The sequence below is a fragment of the Artemia sp. Qi Xiang Cuo genome, chromosome 19 (assembly GCF_049724085.1).
Source record: "Artemia sp. Qi Xiang Cuo chromosome 19, ASM4972408v1, whole genome shotgun sequence".
Lineage (NCBI taxonomy): Eukaryota > Metazoa > Arthropoda > Branchiopoda > Anostraca > Artemiidae > Artemia > Artemia sp. Qi Xiang Cuo.
The window spans coordinates 13,077,700-13,096,754 of NC_142812.1; the positions used below are offsets into that span (position 1 = coordinate 13,077,700).

At 32.9% G+C, this 19,055-nt stretch overlaps 2 protein-coding genes across 2 annotated transcripts in view; one reads left to right on the top strand and one right to left on the bottom strand.

Annotated features, from left to right (window-relative positions):
- LOC148940513 (disintegrin and metalloproteinase domain-containing protein unc-71-like) overlaps positions 1 to 19,055 on the bottom strand; it is a 426,194-nt gene that overhangs the window by 280,882 nt on the left and 126,257 nt on the right. The gene's annotated exons all lie outside the window — the stretch shown is intronic.
- Positions 1 to 19,055, top strand: part of LOC148940514 (disintegrin and metalloproteinase domain-containing protein unc-71-like) — a 78,863-nt gene that overhangs the window by 31,377 nt on the left and 28,431 nt on the right. Inside the window, exons 5-6 of the mRNA XM_089105520.1 lie at positions 2,593 to 2,672; positions 7,847 to 7,916. Coding sequence (XP_088961646.1) covers positions 2,593 to 2,672; positions 7,847 to 7,916 — 150 coding nt within the window. The remainder of the gene's footprint in view (positions 1 to 2,592; positions 2,673 to 7,846; positions 7,917 to 19,055) is intronic.

Here is a 19,055-nt window from a genome sequence, read left to right on the forward strand (position 1 = left end):
TGCTGAATTTCAGGTCCACGGGGATAAATGAAGTAAATATTTTGCCAATTTGAAATATACTGAACGGAGTATACGTTTATCTGTTTGTGAAAAAATCTTCCAAAACGGTTCTGCATATAGAAAATGAGTGCTGTTGAATCAAAAAGTTTAGCAAGGATTGTTCGGTTGAACCGTTTTTTATTTCGGACAACTGAAGGATAAGCCGCACCACATTTTTTTCAAGTTTGGAAATCAACAGCTTTGGGGATGGGCCAATTAGTACACAAAGATAAACAAGTTTTTCAACTGGCTTTCCTAAAGAATTGTGCATTGTGCCAACATTGTTCTTTAGTTAGGCAGCGCTACTTTGCTGCCGGGGGTGGATTGTGTATTAATATCTGTAATAATAATTTGTTTTTAACCTGATTTGAAACAAAATAAAATGTGGGTTGAACAATCATAAAGAAACAAAAAAAAATGAAAAATTTAAAACAATTAGCTAGGTGCAAAACAAGGGATAAAATCATGATTACTGTACCTGCCTTATGTATCATTTCTTGATGTTTAGCAGACCTGAGGCACGGTTGGTTTTCTATTACATCTGGCAAAAGATAAGATTTTACTAGGATGTTATAAAAGACCAGAAGTCGTGTCTGCTGAAATTTGTCCTCTTATTGATTTCTTACAGAGAAGATTCCCTGTTTAGAAAGCTTTCTGCATATCTTTCTAAAGGGAAGTATTATTTGTATCTTCTGCTTAGGGAGTATGTGAATCAATCCGTTTGATAATTAAGCTATGGAAGAACAAAAATGACTTCGCTTGACCTGCATAAGCTGCTTAAGAAAGTACTTATATCTGAAATGTTTTGTCTGATTACTCTCATATTGTTTCTATCTATAGCAAAAATAAAGCAGAACGTCAATTGGTACAGAGGAGTGGGTAAATTTTGAAAAATACCCTTTTTAACTGTTTACATTGAAAAAAAAAACAGCAAATTATTTATCCCTAGATTTTGAAAATACCTTTTTTTGTACCTGCATTAAAAAAATGATGAAAAATCGTCTTCCCCCAAAATTGTCGAGATTTGGCACCTCTGGAAGCAAGACAGTATCCACAAATATAATTAGTAAATGTATATACTCAAAACCAGTCTTTAATATTCAGGCCTGCAAACAATTGTGTGAAGTTATACACGAGGAACCTGAAGCTTCAAGCCAAGTGAGTATTTCTCACTGTGCACACAGTCAGTAGGTTTAATTAGAATAATGAAACATTTTGTATTACTTCTTCGGTAAGCCAGTTCAGTTTTGGCTCGTAGCTGGGGGATTGATTTAGAGCGTTCAAGATTTTCTTTTGGGGAAGGGGACATGAAGATTTTGATCTTGTATTGGGTAAGGGGAATTTATTTTGTCCAGTACTAAAAATTAATTATATACAATGGTTTTTCTTATACTATGCATCCGACAGGCTCTGCTTCCAGTTATTTACCAACTAGTAATATGTGTGGCAATTACCAACTGTCAATTACGAAATTTATTATAGAAATCATCTAAAACCCAGAGGAAGAAGTTTCTAACGTCCTAAAAACGCGAAGAAAGGAGGTAAAAACTTCTAATTTTTATATTAGAAAAATAAGAATATTTCCTTTTCTCGACTATTTCGCTAGCTAAAAGATGAGCATATCACTCGATACGCTTTTTAAAGGTGGTTTATAAAATTTCAATCACTACTCCCCCCCAAAAAGTATCCGGTTCCACCCACTAATAGAACTAGATCAGGTTATCAATTTGGGAGGGTGAGAGGGGGTGGGGGTATTTGTCCCCTAGATTTATTTAAGTCTCACTTCTAGATTTCGACAAGTACATTTCTTGTATTTTCATTGCCTTTTTTTGGTATATTTATTTTTAAAGAATTTAATAAACAACAAAATAGGCCATTAAATTTTGGAAAATACATTTTGTCTCCACCCGCGTACATCTTCGTGAACTGACACCACTGGGTTGGGTGCAACCCAATGCTATGCTCAGAATTTGCTGATCTTGTGGGTTTACATTATTTATGTGCTTATTTTTCATCAGCAGCTGGTTCATAATATGAAAAATTAAATAAAAAACAAGTTTTTTAACTGAAAGTAAGGAGCAACATTAAAACTTAAGACGAGCAGAAATTATTTTGAATATGAGGGATTTTATGTGCTATATCACGAAATCTTTTAGTTAAAGTACCTTTTATCTGTTTTGATTTCCGCAACCGAAATCCTTTTGCTGAAAACAGTTAATGTTAAATTTCAAAAGAATGGGTAAGTGGAATCGATCGTTGCAGAAAAAATATTGTATATCTTACCATTACGGAAATAAGCGATAGAGTTTAACCCTTTTCTTTCTCGCAAACAGAAATACAGATTCAGCACAATTTCATAAACCTTCTAACAAAATACTGGCTTCATTGGGTCTCTTATAAGCGAAAAGATTGCAGATTTAAAGCGATTTCAGTTTAAAGTAGAAAAAATAAAATTATCATTTTTTGCTTTCTAATTAAAAGATCATTTTTCTAATCAAATAATTATTTTGCTATATAAAATGTGCTATTTTTACTTAACTTTTTCTATTACAGACTGGTCGTCACTTCCAGAAAACGTCACTATATATTAAGGCTCTGAAATATAAGTTTCAACTTGATTTAGAATTAAACACGTAAGTTTTGTTTATTTTTATCTTTATCCTCTTTGATCCTTACCTTCAGGAGCGGTCTGTGATATCAAAGGAATATGCACAATGCAGTCCATTTTAATTTCACTATTAAATTCAACGGGAAACTAAAATCAGAAACATTAAACTAGATATCTCACAGTCCAAATAAATGCAAATAAGCACATTGGAACAGTTAAAAGTGCTTGTGAATTGTATCATTTCAATCATAGGACCTTCATAACAATGTTTAAAATATAGCCAGTGTTAATAGTTTCGTTTGAAACTTAGATTTCAGCTTGAGAAATAAAAACTGAATCAGGTAAAAGTGTTTGCTTAAAAAATAAATTTCAGGTAACTAAATCAAAGTTGGTCAGAGGTTAAGGTCTGTAATTTCAAAGGAATGTCCACGATGGTATACAATCAATTTTCTTTTTACTATTATCTTGAACTACATTCTACAGTTAAAAAATAAATTTTGGGTAACAATAAAGCGTGTATTTTAAGTTGTTTGACCGAATTCAAATAGCACGAGACCAATTCTTAATCCTTAGATGAGATGTTTTGCTAACCTAAAATGTCTCGTAAATGAATTCAAAAGTAGAGCAGACGAGGGGCCGGTAAATCTACATATACTACTGATACGTGTCCGTAGCTCCAATTAAATCACTAATCTTCAGTTCTATAAAAAAAACTACGTAACGTTACACAACGGGTGTCTGAAAACTGAAGCCAATCGAGCATTTCACAATATATAGATTGTATAGGTAGTTGCTTTCATTAAAGGAAACGAATTTCATTTACATTTTCATATACAGTCCTGCGTTTCAATATGGCAATTTACCAAAATGGCGCAATGGCTTTAGCTTTTTTTGCATTAAGGGTTTTATTTACATCATTCTAAGACTGTCAGAAGCTTTACTTGTTAAGACCATGTATCCTCTCACAAAAATAATGCGGTATAGAAAGAAACTTTGTCGCATGCTGACCACTGGCCTGAATAGCGTAGGTACTGATCTCCTGAGTGCAATGCGTAGTTGGGGGTAAATCACCCAACGCTTCCCGTGGTATAACCAGCGAAGGAACATAAGAAACGAAGAAGAAAAAAATGAAGAAGCCCCCCCCCCCTATAGGCTACTTCGATCATCCTTTATCAGCTATTTGCAAAGTAATTGTTTTCAACTCAGATAATATTTATGCGATCAAGTGGCTTGGTAGAAAAAAATAAATAATGAAAATTAAACACAAGATTTGAACAATCTTCATTCTGAGTCGTAATTCGCAGCATATAATTATGGATATCTAATACACATCTTAATATCCCAACAATTGTTCACACAACACACCTTACTGGAATTTCAAGGTTTTTACCATTATTCCCCGACTTGTACTAAATTATTCCCTATTTAACACCTATTTTCTTATAAATTTACACTGTGAAACAACAAAACAAGTAAAGAAATTGAAAAAAATTATTAGTCATAAATAGAAAACTGTAATAAACAATAATAGGAACTATACGATAACGCAACACATAATTATGGATATTTAATTCACATCTAAATATCCGAACAATTGTTCACACAGCACACTTTGCTGGAATTTCAAGGTTTTTACCATTATTCCCCGAATTTTACCAAATTATTCCCTATTTTCCCCTATTTTGTTATAAATTTACACCGTGAAACAACAAAACAAGTAAAGAAATTGAAAAAAAATTATTAGTCATAAATAGAAAACTGTAATAAACAATAATAGGAACTATACGATAACGATGACGCAACATATAATTATGGATATTTAATTCAGATATATATATCCCAACAATTGTTCACACAACATATTATGCTATATTTTTAGTGTTTTTACCATTATTCCCCGAATTGTCTTAAATTATTCCTTATTTGATTCCCTATTCCCCCCCTTTTTTTTAATAATTTTAAACCTTTAAAAAACAAAAACAGTAAAGAAATTGAAAAATATTTCTTCGTAATTAATAGAAAACTTTAACAAACAATAATAGGAAGTATACGATAACGATGACGCACCACATAATTATGTATATTTAATTCACATCTAAATATCCCAACAATTGTTCACACAACATATTTTGCTCGATTATCAAGGTTTTTACCATTATTCCCCGAATTGTATTAAATTATTCCTTATTTTATTCCCTATTTCCCCCCCCTTTTTTAATAATTTTACATATTGAAACAACAAAACAAGTAAAGAAATTGAAAAAAAATTATTAGTCATAAATAGAAAACTGTAATAAACAATAATAGGAACTATACGATAACGATAACGCAACACATAATTATGGATATTTAATTCACATCTAAATATCCCAACAATTGTTCACACAACATATTTTGCTCGATTATTAAGGTTTTTACCATTATTCCCCGAATTGTATTAAATTATTCCTTATTGTATTCCCTATTCCCCCCCTTTTTTTTAATAATTTTACACCTTGAAACAACAAAACAAGTAAAGAAATTGAAAAAAAATTATTAGTCATAAATAGAAAAGTGTAATAAACAATAATAGGAACTATACGATCACGATAACGCAACATATAATTATTTATATTTAATTAACATCTATATATCCCATCAATTTTTCACAAAACATATTTTGCTCGATTTTCAGGGTTTTTACCATTATTTACCTTCGTTTATTAATTTTTTAATTTTTTTTTTACATTGTCCCCCCCCCCCTTTTTTAATAATTTTACAAATTTAAAAAACAAAACAAGGTGTAAATGTGAAAAAAATTATTCGTAATTAATAGAAAAATGTAATAAACAATAATAGGAACTATACGATAACGATAACGCAACACATAATTATTGATATTTAATTCAGATCTAAATATCCCAACAATTGTTCACAAAACATATTTTTATATTTTTTCAAGTTTTTTACAAATAGTCCACTTAGTTTATTAATTTTTTAATTATTGTATTACCTATTTCCCCCACTCCTTGTTTATAATTCTACACCTTGAAAAACCAAAAAAAGGACAGAAATTGAAAAAAATTATTAGTCATAAATAGAAAACTGTAATAAACAATAATAGAAACTATACGATCCCGATGACGCAACATATAATTATGGATATTTAATTCAGATATAAATATCCCAACCATTGTTCACAAAACATATTTTTCTATTTTTTCAGTTTTTTTACAAATTGTTCCCTATGTTCACTAATTTTTTCATTACTTCAGTACCTGTTTCCCCCCCCCTTTTTTTTACTTATTTTAAACCTGTTAACACCAAAAAAAGTACATAAATGGAAAAAAAATTATTAGTAATTAATAGAAAACTGTAATAAGCAATAATAGAAACTATAAGATCACGATAACTCAACATATAATTATTGATATTTAATTCACATATATATATAACAAAAATTTTTCACACAAAAAATTTTTCTATTTTTTCAGGTTTTTTAAAAATTTTTCCCGAAGTTTTATTAATTTATAATTTTTTTATTCCCTATTTCCCCCCCCCCTTTTTTTAATACTTTTACACCTTTAAAAAACAAAACACGTAAATAAATGGAAAAAAAATTATTAGTAATTACTATAAACCTGTTATATGAACTTTACGATAACTATGTCGCAACACATAATTTTTGATATATAATTCAGATCTAACTATCAAATACATATTTAAAAAAACTTTATTTGCTATATTATCAAGTTTTTTACAATTATTCCCTGAATTGTATTAAATTAATCCTTATTGTTTTCCCTATTTCCCCCCCCCTTTTTTTTATAATTCTAAACCTTTAAACAACAAAACAAGTAAAGAAATTGAAAAAAATTATTAGTCATAAATAGAAAACTGTAACAAACAATAATAGGAGATATACGATAACACAACACATAATTATTAAGAATTAATTCACATCTAAATATACCATCAATTTTTAAAAAAACATTTTTTGCTAGTTTTTCAGTTTTTTTAACATTTGTTCCCTATTTTTATTAAATTTTTACTTTGTTTATTCCCTGTTTCCCCCCCCCTTTTTTTTATAATTTTACACCTTGAAACAACAAAACAAGTAAAGAAATTGAAAAAAATTATTATTCATAATTTTTATTATAAAAAGTTATTCCCCGAATTGTATTAAATTATTCCTTATTGTATTCCCTATTTTTCCCCTATTTTTTTTTTTAAATTTACACCTTGAAACACCAAAACAAGTAAAGAAATTGAAACAAATTAATAGTCATAAATAGAAAAATGTAATAAACAATAATAGGAACTATACGATAACGATAACGCAACGTATAATTATGGATATTTAATTCACATCTAAAGAGCCCAACACTTGTTCACACAACATATTTTGCTCGATTTTTAAGGTTTTTACCATTATTCCCCGAAGTGTATTAAATTATTCCTTATTGTATTCCCTATTTTTCCCCTATTTTTTTTTTATATAAATTTACACATTGAAAAACCAAAACAAGTAAAGAAATTGAAAAAAAATTATTAGTCATTAATAGAAAAGTTTAACAAGCAATAATAGGAACTATACGATAACGATAACGCAACACATAATTATTTATATTTAATTCAGATATAAATATAACAACAATTGTTCACACAACACACTTTGCTGGAATTTCAAGGTTTTTACCATTAGTCCCTGAATGGTACTAAATTATTTCCTATTTTCTTATAAATTTACACCGTGAACCAACAAAACAAGTAAAGAAATTGAAAAAAAAATTATTAGTCATAAATAGAAAACTATAATAAATAATGATAGGAACTATATGATAATATATATATATATATATATATATATATATATATATATATATATATATATATATATATATATATATATATATATATATATATATATATATATATATATATATATATATATATATATATATATATATATATAGTATACAGTATATAATCTGACTTTGATTTTGTGCTCTTTTAGTTGTATTTATACAGTATTTTGAGTAAAAAGAAGTTAGATACGTGCAGATTTGAAAAGATCTGCTATGAAATTCTTAAGAAAAACACTGTTTATCACTTTTTAAAGCTGTTTGTTCTTCATTACATAGGTTGTGTCGTTCGAATTTAATTCAGCTGCTGCGATTTAGAACTGTATATAGAATTAATTTACGTTTTTTTTTCAAGGCAACTCTTGGCTCCAAATTTAATTCAAAAACACTATTTGGCTAATGGAGCAGAGCAAATCACTAAACAGGTACTAGCTTTATTAGATTAGCCTAAACAAGGTTGAACATTCAAACAATCTAAATATTTCAATATTTAGAGGGCTGTTTACTATACATCGAATATTCGAATAATGAAGAGGGTATTTGCCTACTCTTTGGGATTGGAAAGGACGGACTAGTCAATATTTATGTAGCTGTCTAGATCTATCCACATTTTGGAATAATAATTTTAATGGGTTTTAAGAGGCTACTGAAATCAATTACTAAAACAAGTGTAGTTTGTATTTGCAATTAAAAGGCGTTATTGATCTTTTGACACAAAATTTAACAAAGAAAGGAAAACTCAATGAAAAAACGACAAACGAGGCTGTGGCCAGTGGAGTAAAAGATGAAAAACTAAAATAATGTGGACATTTCGCCTGTATCAAATCTTTTATTCGTCAATCTTTTCAATCCCAAGCTCTTTAAATCATATATTTTAATCGTTAAATTGTACCAGGTTGGGTAAATTATACATCGTCGGTGTAATTCGTAAAGGTATCTAACATTATCAAGTTCCATAAATAATTGTCAAAAGCTAATTTTCAAGCTGTATTCAAATAGAGAATCACCCTAATACAAATTAAATAAAAAAACAATTTTTTTCAACTGACAGCAAGGAGAAAAGTTACAACTTAAAACAAACAGAAATTATTCCATATATGAGAGGAGCTGTCCCTTCCTAAACCCTCATTCGTTACCCTAAAGCTGTTAAGTACTTTTAAAAGTCTTTTTATTTAAATTATTGGCCCTAGTGTTTCAGCAGTCGTTCTTAAGGGATGGGACAAAAAATAAAGCGTTAGGGTATAGTCCTTTTCTATTGGTCAAGAATAAACGGAAATCAACCAATCCCTGTCCTAATACTGTTTTTGATCTCTGGTCCTTTTTTTACCCCTTAGGATATCTGATCGACATTTTGAGGTACCTTTTCTTACTTTCTCTTTGGCTGCTCAATTTTCGGTGGGGGGTAATTTTCCATGGGGGGAATTATCTGGAGGGGGAGAAATTTTGAGCTGACATATCAAACTAAGAGAGGAAAGGAAATAATAAATGAAAAATAAAATAAAAAAAGGTGAGAAAACGAGGATTTTATCAGGCAACTACAAAGCATGAAAAGAAAGAGTTAGCAAATATTTCGGCAAAGACCTCCGTCAAGTCGTCCTCAATGATAAATAAAAAAACAAAAAAAAATCTAACCTTTCGAAGTTTGCCCGTCAAAAAGAGAAACGACACTGAATAAAAACCAGGCAGGAATCAATGAAAAAGGATTTACCAAGATGATTGAGGAAGAATTTTTTGCCTTGCAATAGTTTTAGTCGTCTACAATTTCGGTTTTCATTAGATATACATAAAGGTTCTCTTAAATTAGACTAGGTGAAAATACTGAATGAGTCTTTTAATATTAAATTGCTATAAATGTGGCTATAAATAGAGACACCGGAGATCTTTCAGTAAGCCCAATTTATAACAAATTAATATTAAAAGACTCATTCATTATTTTTGCCCAGTCTAATTTAAGAGAACCTTTTTGCATATCTTGTAAAAACCGAAACTGTAGACGAGCTAAAATTATTGCAAGGCAAAAAATTCTTCCTCAATCATCTTGGTAAATCCTTTTTCATTGATTCCTGCCTGGTTTTTATTCAGTGTCGTTTCTATTTTTTACGGGCAAACTTAGAAAGGTTAGATTTTTTTTTGATTTTTTTTTTAGCACTGAGGACGACTTGGCGGAGGTCCTTGTCGAAATATTTGCTTGTTCTTCGTCTTCATGTTTTGCCACTGGCTGATAAAATCCTCGTTTTCTCACCTTTTTTTATTTTATTTTTCATTTATTATTTCCTTTCCTTTCTTAGTTTCATATGTCATGTATAGCCAGTGTGGTCTTAGAATGTGTTTGAATTTTGCGCTGGGAAATTTTTCCTTGGGAGTATTTCCCAAGGGATATTTTCCGGGGGGGATTCTCAGCGTGAGGGGTAGGGGGTTTCTTCTGGGAGTATTTTTGGAGAGGGGAAAATTTTCAGTGGGGGGAGGGGGTATTGGGGTAATAAACATTGGCTCCTTGTCTATTTAAATCATATTTTATTTCTGGTCAACAATTCAAGAGAGTCCGAAATGCTTCGTAGACTTTGCAAGCTTCCATCATAACATAAATGGACATAGAGATTAGGGAGTGATTTGTCGTTTTTAAGAATTCAGATCTATGATTTCCTTTTGGCATATATCCTGCAAGGCCATTTTTCTTTGGAATGGAGGTGGGACTTATATATTTTATAACGTTGTTTTGCCCAAATTTACAAGACTGTGTGAAGTTAGTCTCTTATAATAAAATGTTCCTATGGAAAGGGTTCCCTTGAACAGTTCTTATGGACGATTCTTCTACTATAGGCTACTCCCACGGTCTGCAGGCATGCTTATTGGGAATTGGTGTCCTCCGCAAAAAAAAAATATTTCGGCAAGGAGGGCCCAGGACATTGATCTTGACTTATTGCTCCGAACAAAAATAATTCTCTTAAGGGGATTCTTAATTAATTCTTAATTAGAGCTCTGACAATGGCACCCTTATTGATTTTCAACTTGCTTTCAATTATTTTGAGGCAACGAACTGTAAGTAAGGAGTGAATTGGCTCAAAAGTAACCGAAACTCAAAAAACGAAATTTTGATATCAATAAATACATCAAAAGAATTGGCTTTTCATGCTGCTTGCAAATACAATACATTCATTAAGTTACCCTTCAAACGCTACGAACCAAAGAAAATTTGGCTGATTCTTCAAAAAGGAGGGAAAGACCTCCCAACAATTCAATGAGTATTAATGAAAACTGCGCCATGAAATTCAGCGTACCATAGAACGCTACTGTAGAGTTTTAGAATTTTGTATTTTTTGCCAGAAGAAAGATCACGGATGCCTGTTTATTTTTATTTATTTATTATTTTTTTTGTTTTTGGCAGGGATAATTAAATCAAACCAATGGTCATATAAGATTGGAAGAGCGCTGATTCGAAGGGAAATTAAAAGTTACAGTGCTCTTTTTAAGTGAGCAAAAACTTGGAGGGCAAAAAGCCCCCCTCATACGATCTTTTTCCCCAAAGTCGTTCGACTAAAACTTTAAGATAGCCATTTTACTCAGTATATTTGAGAGGTCCAATAACTATGTCTTTGGGAATTGACATGACTCCCCACAGCTCCCAAAAGAAGGGCTGAAAGTTATGAAATTTGCCCATTGTTTACATAAAGTATTTGTTATTGGGAAGTATACAGACATTTTACAGGAGCGAGAATTTCGCGGTTGGATTTTCTACAGGGAGAATTTCCGAATGGAATGGAAGTTTCTGGGGGTGGACTTTTAAGGATAAGTTTTAAACCGGGTAAATTTGCCAAAATTAATATGCGAAATTCGTTTTACTTGTCCTACTTTCTCGTTGGTCACTTCATTTTTGACATGGTGATACTCTGGGGGAATTGTCCAGAGATAGGATTATTTTTCAGAAGGATTGAATTCACTCGGGGATTTTTACGACGGGGGAGGGAGATTTCCCAGGTAGAAATTTTCCATGAAGAAATTTTCCGCACGAGAGCCTTTCCTTGGGGGGGGGGGGGGGAATTTTCCACACTGAGAAGATTTCACCATGACCATAAAAGTGATCAAAAATTAAATGAAAAACAAGTCTTTTTTCAGATCAAAGTATACTAAAGAGTCTTTTCAGGCGGAATCGCCAGCAAGAAATTTTTTTGAGGAAATTCGCAGCGAGGAGGAAATTGTCCGGGATTGATTTCCCCGAGGGAAGGACTTTACCTGGGAGTAAATTTTTCTTGAAGAACTTTTTCGTGGGGGAATTTTTCATGGAGGGGGATTTCGACTCCCTGGGGTTTCTTGTAAAACGATCAGAAATTAAATAAATTAAATCTAATGAAAGTAAGGAGCAACATTAAAACGAACCGAAATTATTTTGTATATGAGAGGGCCTGCCCTTCCTCAATACTTCCATCTTTACGCTAAAGTTTGACCATTTGTCTCATTTCCTTTAAGAACAATTTCTGAAACACAAAGGCCGTTTAATTAGAATCAGAACCTTTTTTGAAAGTGCTAAGAAACTTTAGCGTAAAGAGCGGGGTATTGAGGAGGGGGAAGCCCCCCTCACACAGGAAATAATTTCTGTTCCTTTTTAATGTTACTCCATAATTTTAGTAGAAAAAATCATTTCGTTTATCAAATTTCTCAAAAGATCAGAATTATGTCATCAAAAGCATCTTTGTAGCTTGCTTTGTCACTGCAGCTTTGTCCCTGAGGACCCAAAAACACATCTGCAACTGAGATTACAGAAGAACAAACAAAAAGAAGATAAAGAAAGTGTCACTCGTGGCAAAAGAAGGTGTCGCTCGTGGGAAAGGAGTTGCCATTCGTGGAAGAAGGAGGTGCCAAATGTCATTAAAAACTAAAGATCTAGGCGTCTTCTCCCAAACTGGTGGGAACTACTGTGGTTAAGACACTAGATAGACCTTATTAATAGAGGCTTTGTCATCAATATTCTTTGATAAGAATATAAATCGTCCAGTCTATTCATGGACGCCCATAAGATGAATTTTAGAGGTGGGGTTACCTGATCTAATTGGCACATCCAATGCTGTATAATAGAAATCTCAAAACAAAAATATAAAAATATAAGGCAGCATCATTCCGCCGGGGGGCTAGAGCCCCCCCCCCCCCTATATGGGCGCCAATGAGTCTACTAGACATCGCACCACATAATGAGCTGCCACAAAGGCACGATTAACTTTGTAATCAAACAGTTCGTGGTAACGAACTGTAAGTAAGGAGCGACCCGGCTCAATGGTAAACGAAAATGTAGAAAATGGAATTTTGATACCAATAGATACATCAAAAGAATCAAATTTTAATGCTGATTTCAAATATATAAGTTTCATCAAGTTTAGTCCTACCTATCAAAAGTTACGAGCCTGAGAAAAATTGGCTGATTTTCGAAAAAAAGGGGGAAAGAGCCCCTAAAAGTTAATAGAACCTTAATGAAAATCAAACCATCATATTCAGCGTATCAGAGAACCCTCAAGCTCCTATCTACAAAAATGTGGAATTTTGCATTTTTTGCCCAGAAGAAAGATCACGGATGCGTGTTTATTTGTTTGTTTTTTTGTTGTTTTTTTTTCCAGGGGTGATCGTATCTACCCAGTGGTCCTAGAATATCGTGGGAGGGCTCAATCGAACGGAAAATGAAAGTTCTAGTGCCCTTTTTAATTGACCTAACAAATGGAGGGCAACTAGGCCTCCTACCACGCTCTTTTGTTTTCCCAAAGTCATCCGACCAAAATTTTGTCGGCCAAAATCCCCCGAAGTCCCCGGGGGAGAAGGCTGAAAGTTATGAACTTTACCCAATGTTAACATATAATATTAGTTATTGAGAAGTATACAGACGTTTTCAGAAGGGATTTTTTCTGGTAGTGGGGAGGGAGTGGGTCGGGGGTTATGTGGGAGGATCTTACCATGAAGGAAGTTTTCATGGGAGAAGGGACATTGCTATGAAGGGGGCGCCAGATTTCCCAGCAAAATTTAATTAAAGATCAGAAATTATATATAAAAAAAAGAAGTTTTTTAACTGAAAGTAAGGAGCAACATCAAAACTTAAAACGACAGAAAACATTACGTATATGATTGGGTTCATCCCTTAGTCAATACCTCGCTCTTTAAGCCAATGATTATTTAGTACTTTCATAAGAGCTATTTATTCTAATTAACGGCATTTGTGATTAAGGGGTCATTTTTAAAGAATTGGAACAAAATTCGAACTTTAGCTTAAAGAACAAGGTATTGACTAGGGGGCGAACCCTCTAATATACGTATTAAAAATATAAGAATATAGAGGTTCGTTACGTAAGTTAATTCGTAAGTTACGTATATTTATTACTAATAAAAACGTTCGTAAATATAATTAAACAGGTTTCGAGAAAGCCATTTAACCAAATAAAAGTGAAATTAATCTTCAAATTTTTTTTTAATTATTCATGTACGGTGAGCCAAAATCAAAACCTGCATTAATTCAAAGACGTTCAAAAATTAAATAAAAAAAAACAAGTTTTTTTAACTGAAAGTAAGGAACGACGTTAAAACTTAAAACGATAAGAAATTATTCCGTATATGAAAGGGGCTGTCCCCTCCTCAACGCCTCGCTCTTTACGCTAAAGTTTGACTTTCTCACAACTCTATTTTTTTAAACAATGAAAAACTTTAGCGTAAAGAGCGAGGCGTTGAGAAGGGGACAGCCCCTTTCATATACGGAATAATTTCTGTTCGATTTAAGTTTTAACGTCGTTCCTTACTTTCAGTTAAAAAAACTTGTTTTTTTTATTTAATTCTCTTTTAAGCTCTATTGTTTACTAAACTAATAAAGTTCTGGGGCTGGACCCCAGAGTCTAGAGCCCCCTCCCCCTATATGGGCACCCATGAGTGTAATAGACATCGCACCACATAATGAGCTATTCCAAAGGCACGATAGTAGTAAGTACATATGGAATTTGCATACCTGTATAGGAATTTCCATGTTATTTGCTTGCCTTATGTTCCTTCCTGTGTTATTTGCTTGCCTTATGTTCCTTGGTACCTTTCCAGAGCATGTACTTATGGATTTGGGTGGATTATGTTCCCTCCCATGCTATTTTAGGTGCTATGTCCCTTCCATTGTTATTCAATGGGACCTCTACACGTGATTAAACACGTTATAAAACTATGTGCTATTTGCTTATGTCCTGTTGGTACCATTCCAAACGAGTGGGGATTCCCCGCATGTTCCTAAACATTGTAAAAAAGATAGTCAAATTGCGTATTAAGGAAGGGTTTTTTAGGGAAAGCTGTCAAACACCCGATTTGCAAATACTTCAATGTGTTGTCAATTTTGGAGGGAAAATAAAAAATACTAATAATCGAAAAGAAATGGGATCTGCTTCAAGGGCAAGGCTAAGTGGCCCTTCGTTCCCCCATTTCTTAGCGCAGAGTAGGGGGGGGGTCAATTTTGGAGGGAAAACCAAAAATACTCAGAATCAAAAATAAAGGGGATCTACCTCAAGGGGATGGCTAAGAGGCCCATCGTTCCCCCCTTTGTGAGGGCAGGGGAGGGGGGGGGTCAATTTTGGAGGGAAAATCAAAAATAATCAGAATCGAAAATAAATGGGATCTGCCTCAAGGGCAAGGCTCAGAGGCCCTTCGTTCCCCCATTTCTGAGAGCAGGGGATGGGGGGTCAATTTTGGAGGGAAAACAAAAAATACTCAGAATCAAAAATAAATGGGATCTGCCTCAAGGGCAAGGCTCAGAGGCCCCTCCTTCCGCCATTTCTGAGGGCAGGGGAGGGGGGAGTCAATTTTGGAGGGAAAACCAAAAATACTCAGAATCGAAGATAAACGGGATCTGCCTCAAAGGCAAGGGCAAGACACTGCCTCAAGGGCAAGACTCAGAGGCCCCTCCTTCCTCCATTTCTGAGGGCAGGGGGGGGGAGTCAATTTTGGAGGGAAAACCCACAATACTCAGAATCGAAAATAAACGGGATCGGCCTCAAAGGCAAGGCTCAGAGGCCCTTCGTTCCCACCTTTCTGAGGGCAGGGGCGGGGGCGAGGGAGTCAATTTCAGAGGGAAAACCATAAATGCTCAGAACCGAAAATAAACGGGATCTGTATCATGGGCAAGGCTCAAAGGTCCTTCGTTCCTCCATTTCTGTGGGGCAGAATCGGGTGAGAAACAATTTTGGAGGAAAAATAAAAAATGATCCGAAACAAAAAAACTTAAGATCTGCACCAAAGCGAAGGATCAGAGGCCGGTCTGTTCCGAATTTCTGAAGACAGGGGAGGGGGGGGTTTAAGGTTGTAGGGAAAATTGGAAATACACAGAATCAAAAATACACGGAAGCTACCTCAAGGGGAAGACCTGGACTGATGTTAGCTAGTTGATCAACTTGTCTTTGCTGGTTTGAATGTCTAAAGTGCCTGTCTTACTCTGTTTACATGTCTGATTCTTTTTGTTTGCACGTCCGGGCTGGTATTTGCAAGTCCAAGTTGGGTTTTCAGACCTAGGTTTATTAGATTTTCGTGGGTGTTTCGTTCACATAATTTATTATTTGAGAAGTTAACTTTAGTATTTCGTGATTTGACGTGGCTGGGATCGCGAATTAGAACAGTTAATTAGCTTTTTGGGTTTTCAGACCTATTTTTTTAGATTTTCGTGGGGGTTAGGTTCCTGGGATTTATTATTTGAGAAGTTAACTTTAGTATTTCATAGTTTGACTTGCCTGAAATCATGAATTAGAATATTTAATTGGCTGTTTGGGGGTTTTCAGACCTAGGTTTTTAGATTTTCGTGTGTGTTTGACTCCTGGGGTTTATTATTTGAGAAGTTAACTTTAGTATTTTGTGGTTTTACGTGCCAGAAATCATGAATTAGAATAGTTAATTAGCTGTTTGGGTTTTCAGACCTAGTTTTTTAGATTTTCGTGGGCGTTAGGTTCCTGGGATTTATTATTTGAGAAGTTAACTTTAGTATTTCGTATTTGACGTGCCTGAAATCATGAATTAGAATAGTTAATTGGCTGTTTGGGGATTTTCAGACCTAGGTTTTCTAGGTTTTCGTGTGTGTTTTACTCCTGGGGTTTATTATTTGAGAAGTTAACTTTCGTATTTTGTGGTTTTACGTGCCTGAAATCATGAATTAGAATATTTAATGATCTTTTTAGGGTTTTCAGACCTAGGTTTTTTAGGTTTTTGTGGATGTTTGACTCCTGGGGTTTACTATTTGAGAAGTTAACTTTAGTATTTTATGGTTTTACGTGCCTAAAATCATGAATTAGAATAGTTAATTACCTGTTTAGGGTTTTCAGACCTAGGTTTTTTAGATTTTCGTTGGTGTTTGTTTCCTGGAGTTTATTATTTGAGAAGTTAACTTTAGTATTTCATGGTTTGACGTGCCTGAAATCATGAATTAGAATATTTAATTAGCTGTTTGGGTTTTCAGACCTATTTTTTTAGATTTTCTTGGGTGTTAGGTTCCTGGGATTTATTATTTGAGAAGTTAACTTTAGTATTTATTTATTTTACGTGCCTGAAATCATTAATTAGAATAGTTAAGTAGCTGTTTTGGTTTTCATAACAAGCTTTTTATATTTTAGTGGGTGTCAGTTTCCTGGGATTTATTATTTGATAAGTTAACTTTAGAATTTCATGATTCGACTTGCCTGAAATCATGAATTAGAATAGTTAATTAGCTGTTTGGGTTTTCAGACCTAGTTTTTTAGATTTTCGTGGGTGTTAGGTTCCTGGGGTTTATTATTTGATGACCTATGTTTTTTAGGTTTTCGTGTGTGTTTGACTCCTGGGGTTTATTATTTGAGAAGTTAACTTTAGTATTTTGTGGTTTTACGTGCCTGAAATCATGAATTAGAATATTTAATCAGCTGTTTAGGGTTTTCAGACATAGGTTTTTTAGTTTTTCATGGATGTTTGACTCCTGGGGTTTATTATTTGAGAAGTTAAATTTAGTATTTTATGGTTTTACGTGCCTGAAATAATGAATTAGAATAGTTAATTTACTGTTTATGTTTTTCAGACATAGGTTTTTGGTATATTCGTTGGTGATAGGTTCATGGACTTTATTATTTGAGAAGTTAACTTTTGTATTTTGTATTTTTAAGTGCCTGAAATCATGAATTAGAATAGTTAATTAGCTGTTTGGGTTTTCAGACCTAGTTTTTTAGATTTTCGTGGGTGTTAGGTTCCTGGGATTTATTATTTGAGAAATTAACTTTAGTATTTCGTGATTTGACGTGCCTCAAATCATGAATTAGAATAGTTAATTAGCTGTTTGGGTTTTCAGACATAGTTTTTTAGATTTTCATGGGTGTTAGGTTCCTGGGATTTATTATTTGAGAAGTTAACTTTAGTATTTCATGGTTTGACTTGCCTGAAATCATGAATTAGAATAATTAATTAGCTGTTTAGGTTTTCAGACCTAGTTTTTTATATTTTCGTGGGTGTTAGGTTCCTAGTGTTTATTATTTGAGAAGTTAACTTTAGTATTTCGTGATTTGACGTGCCTGAAATCATGAATTAGAATAGTTAATTAGCTGTTTGGGTTTTCAGACATAGTTTTTAGATTTTCATGTGTGTTATGTTCCTGGGATTTATGATTAGAGAAGTTAACTTTATTATTTCATGGTTTGACTTGGCTAAAATCATGAATTAGAATATTTAATTGGCTGTTTGGGGATTTTCAGACCTAGGTTTTTTAGGTTTTCGTCTATGTTTGACTCCTGGGGTTTATTATTTGAGAAGTTAACTTTAATATTTTGTGGTTTTACGTGCCTGAAATCATGAATTAGAATAGTTAATTAGCTGTTTAGGGTTTTCAGACCTAGGTTTTTTAGATTTTCGTGGGTGTTTGTTTACTGGGGTTTATTATTTGAGAAGTTAACTTTAGTATTTTGTGATTTTACTTGCCTGAAATCATGAATTAGAATAGTTAATTAACTGTTTGGGTTTGCAGACCTATGTTTTTTAGATTTTAGTGGGCGTATCTGATGAAATAGTTTAGGTCGTATTATCAATTTAATTTATTTTTTAATGTAGTAGTTTTTCAGTAAGGACATTCGATATCCTAAAAGTGTTTAATTCAAACTTTTACCTTGACCATCGATGTTGTTAGCAGAATTTCAAAAGGATCATTTATGAGTGCTGGCGTAAGCAAGTAACAAACTCTTTGAAGTCACCTCTTGGATACACAATACAGAAATTTCATTATAGAAATTATGAAAAAAATTGTAAGTAAGTAGCAAATTCTTTCTTGAATTCACCTGCTGGATACACAAAAGACATTTCGTTCAAGAAATTATGACAAAATTCTAAGTAAGTAACAAACTCTTTATTGTTTTCACGACTTAGATACACGATGTAGAAATTTAATTCAAGAAATTATAAAAAAATTCACAGTAAGTAACAATTTCTTTCTTGAAGTCAACTCTTGGATACACAATACGGAAATTTCATTCAAGAAATTATGAAAATATTTGTAAGTAAGTAACAAACTCTTTATTGATTTCACCTCTTGGATATACAGTACAGATACTTCATTCAATAAATTA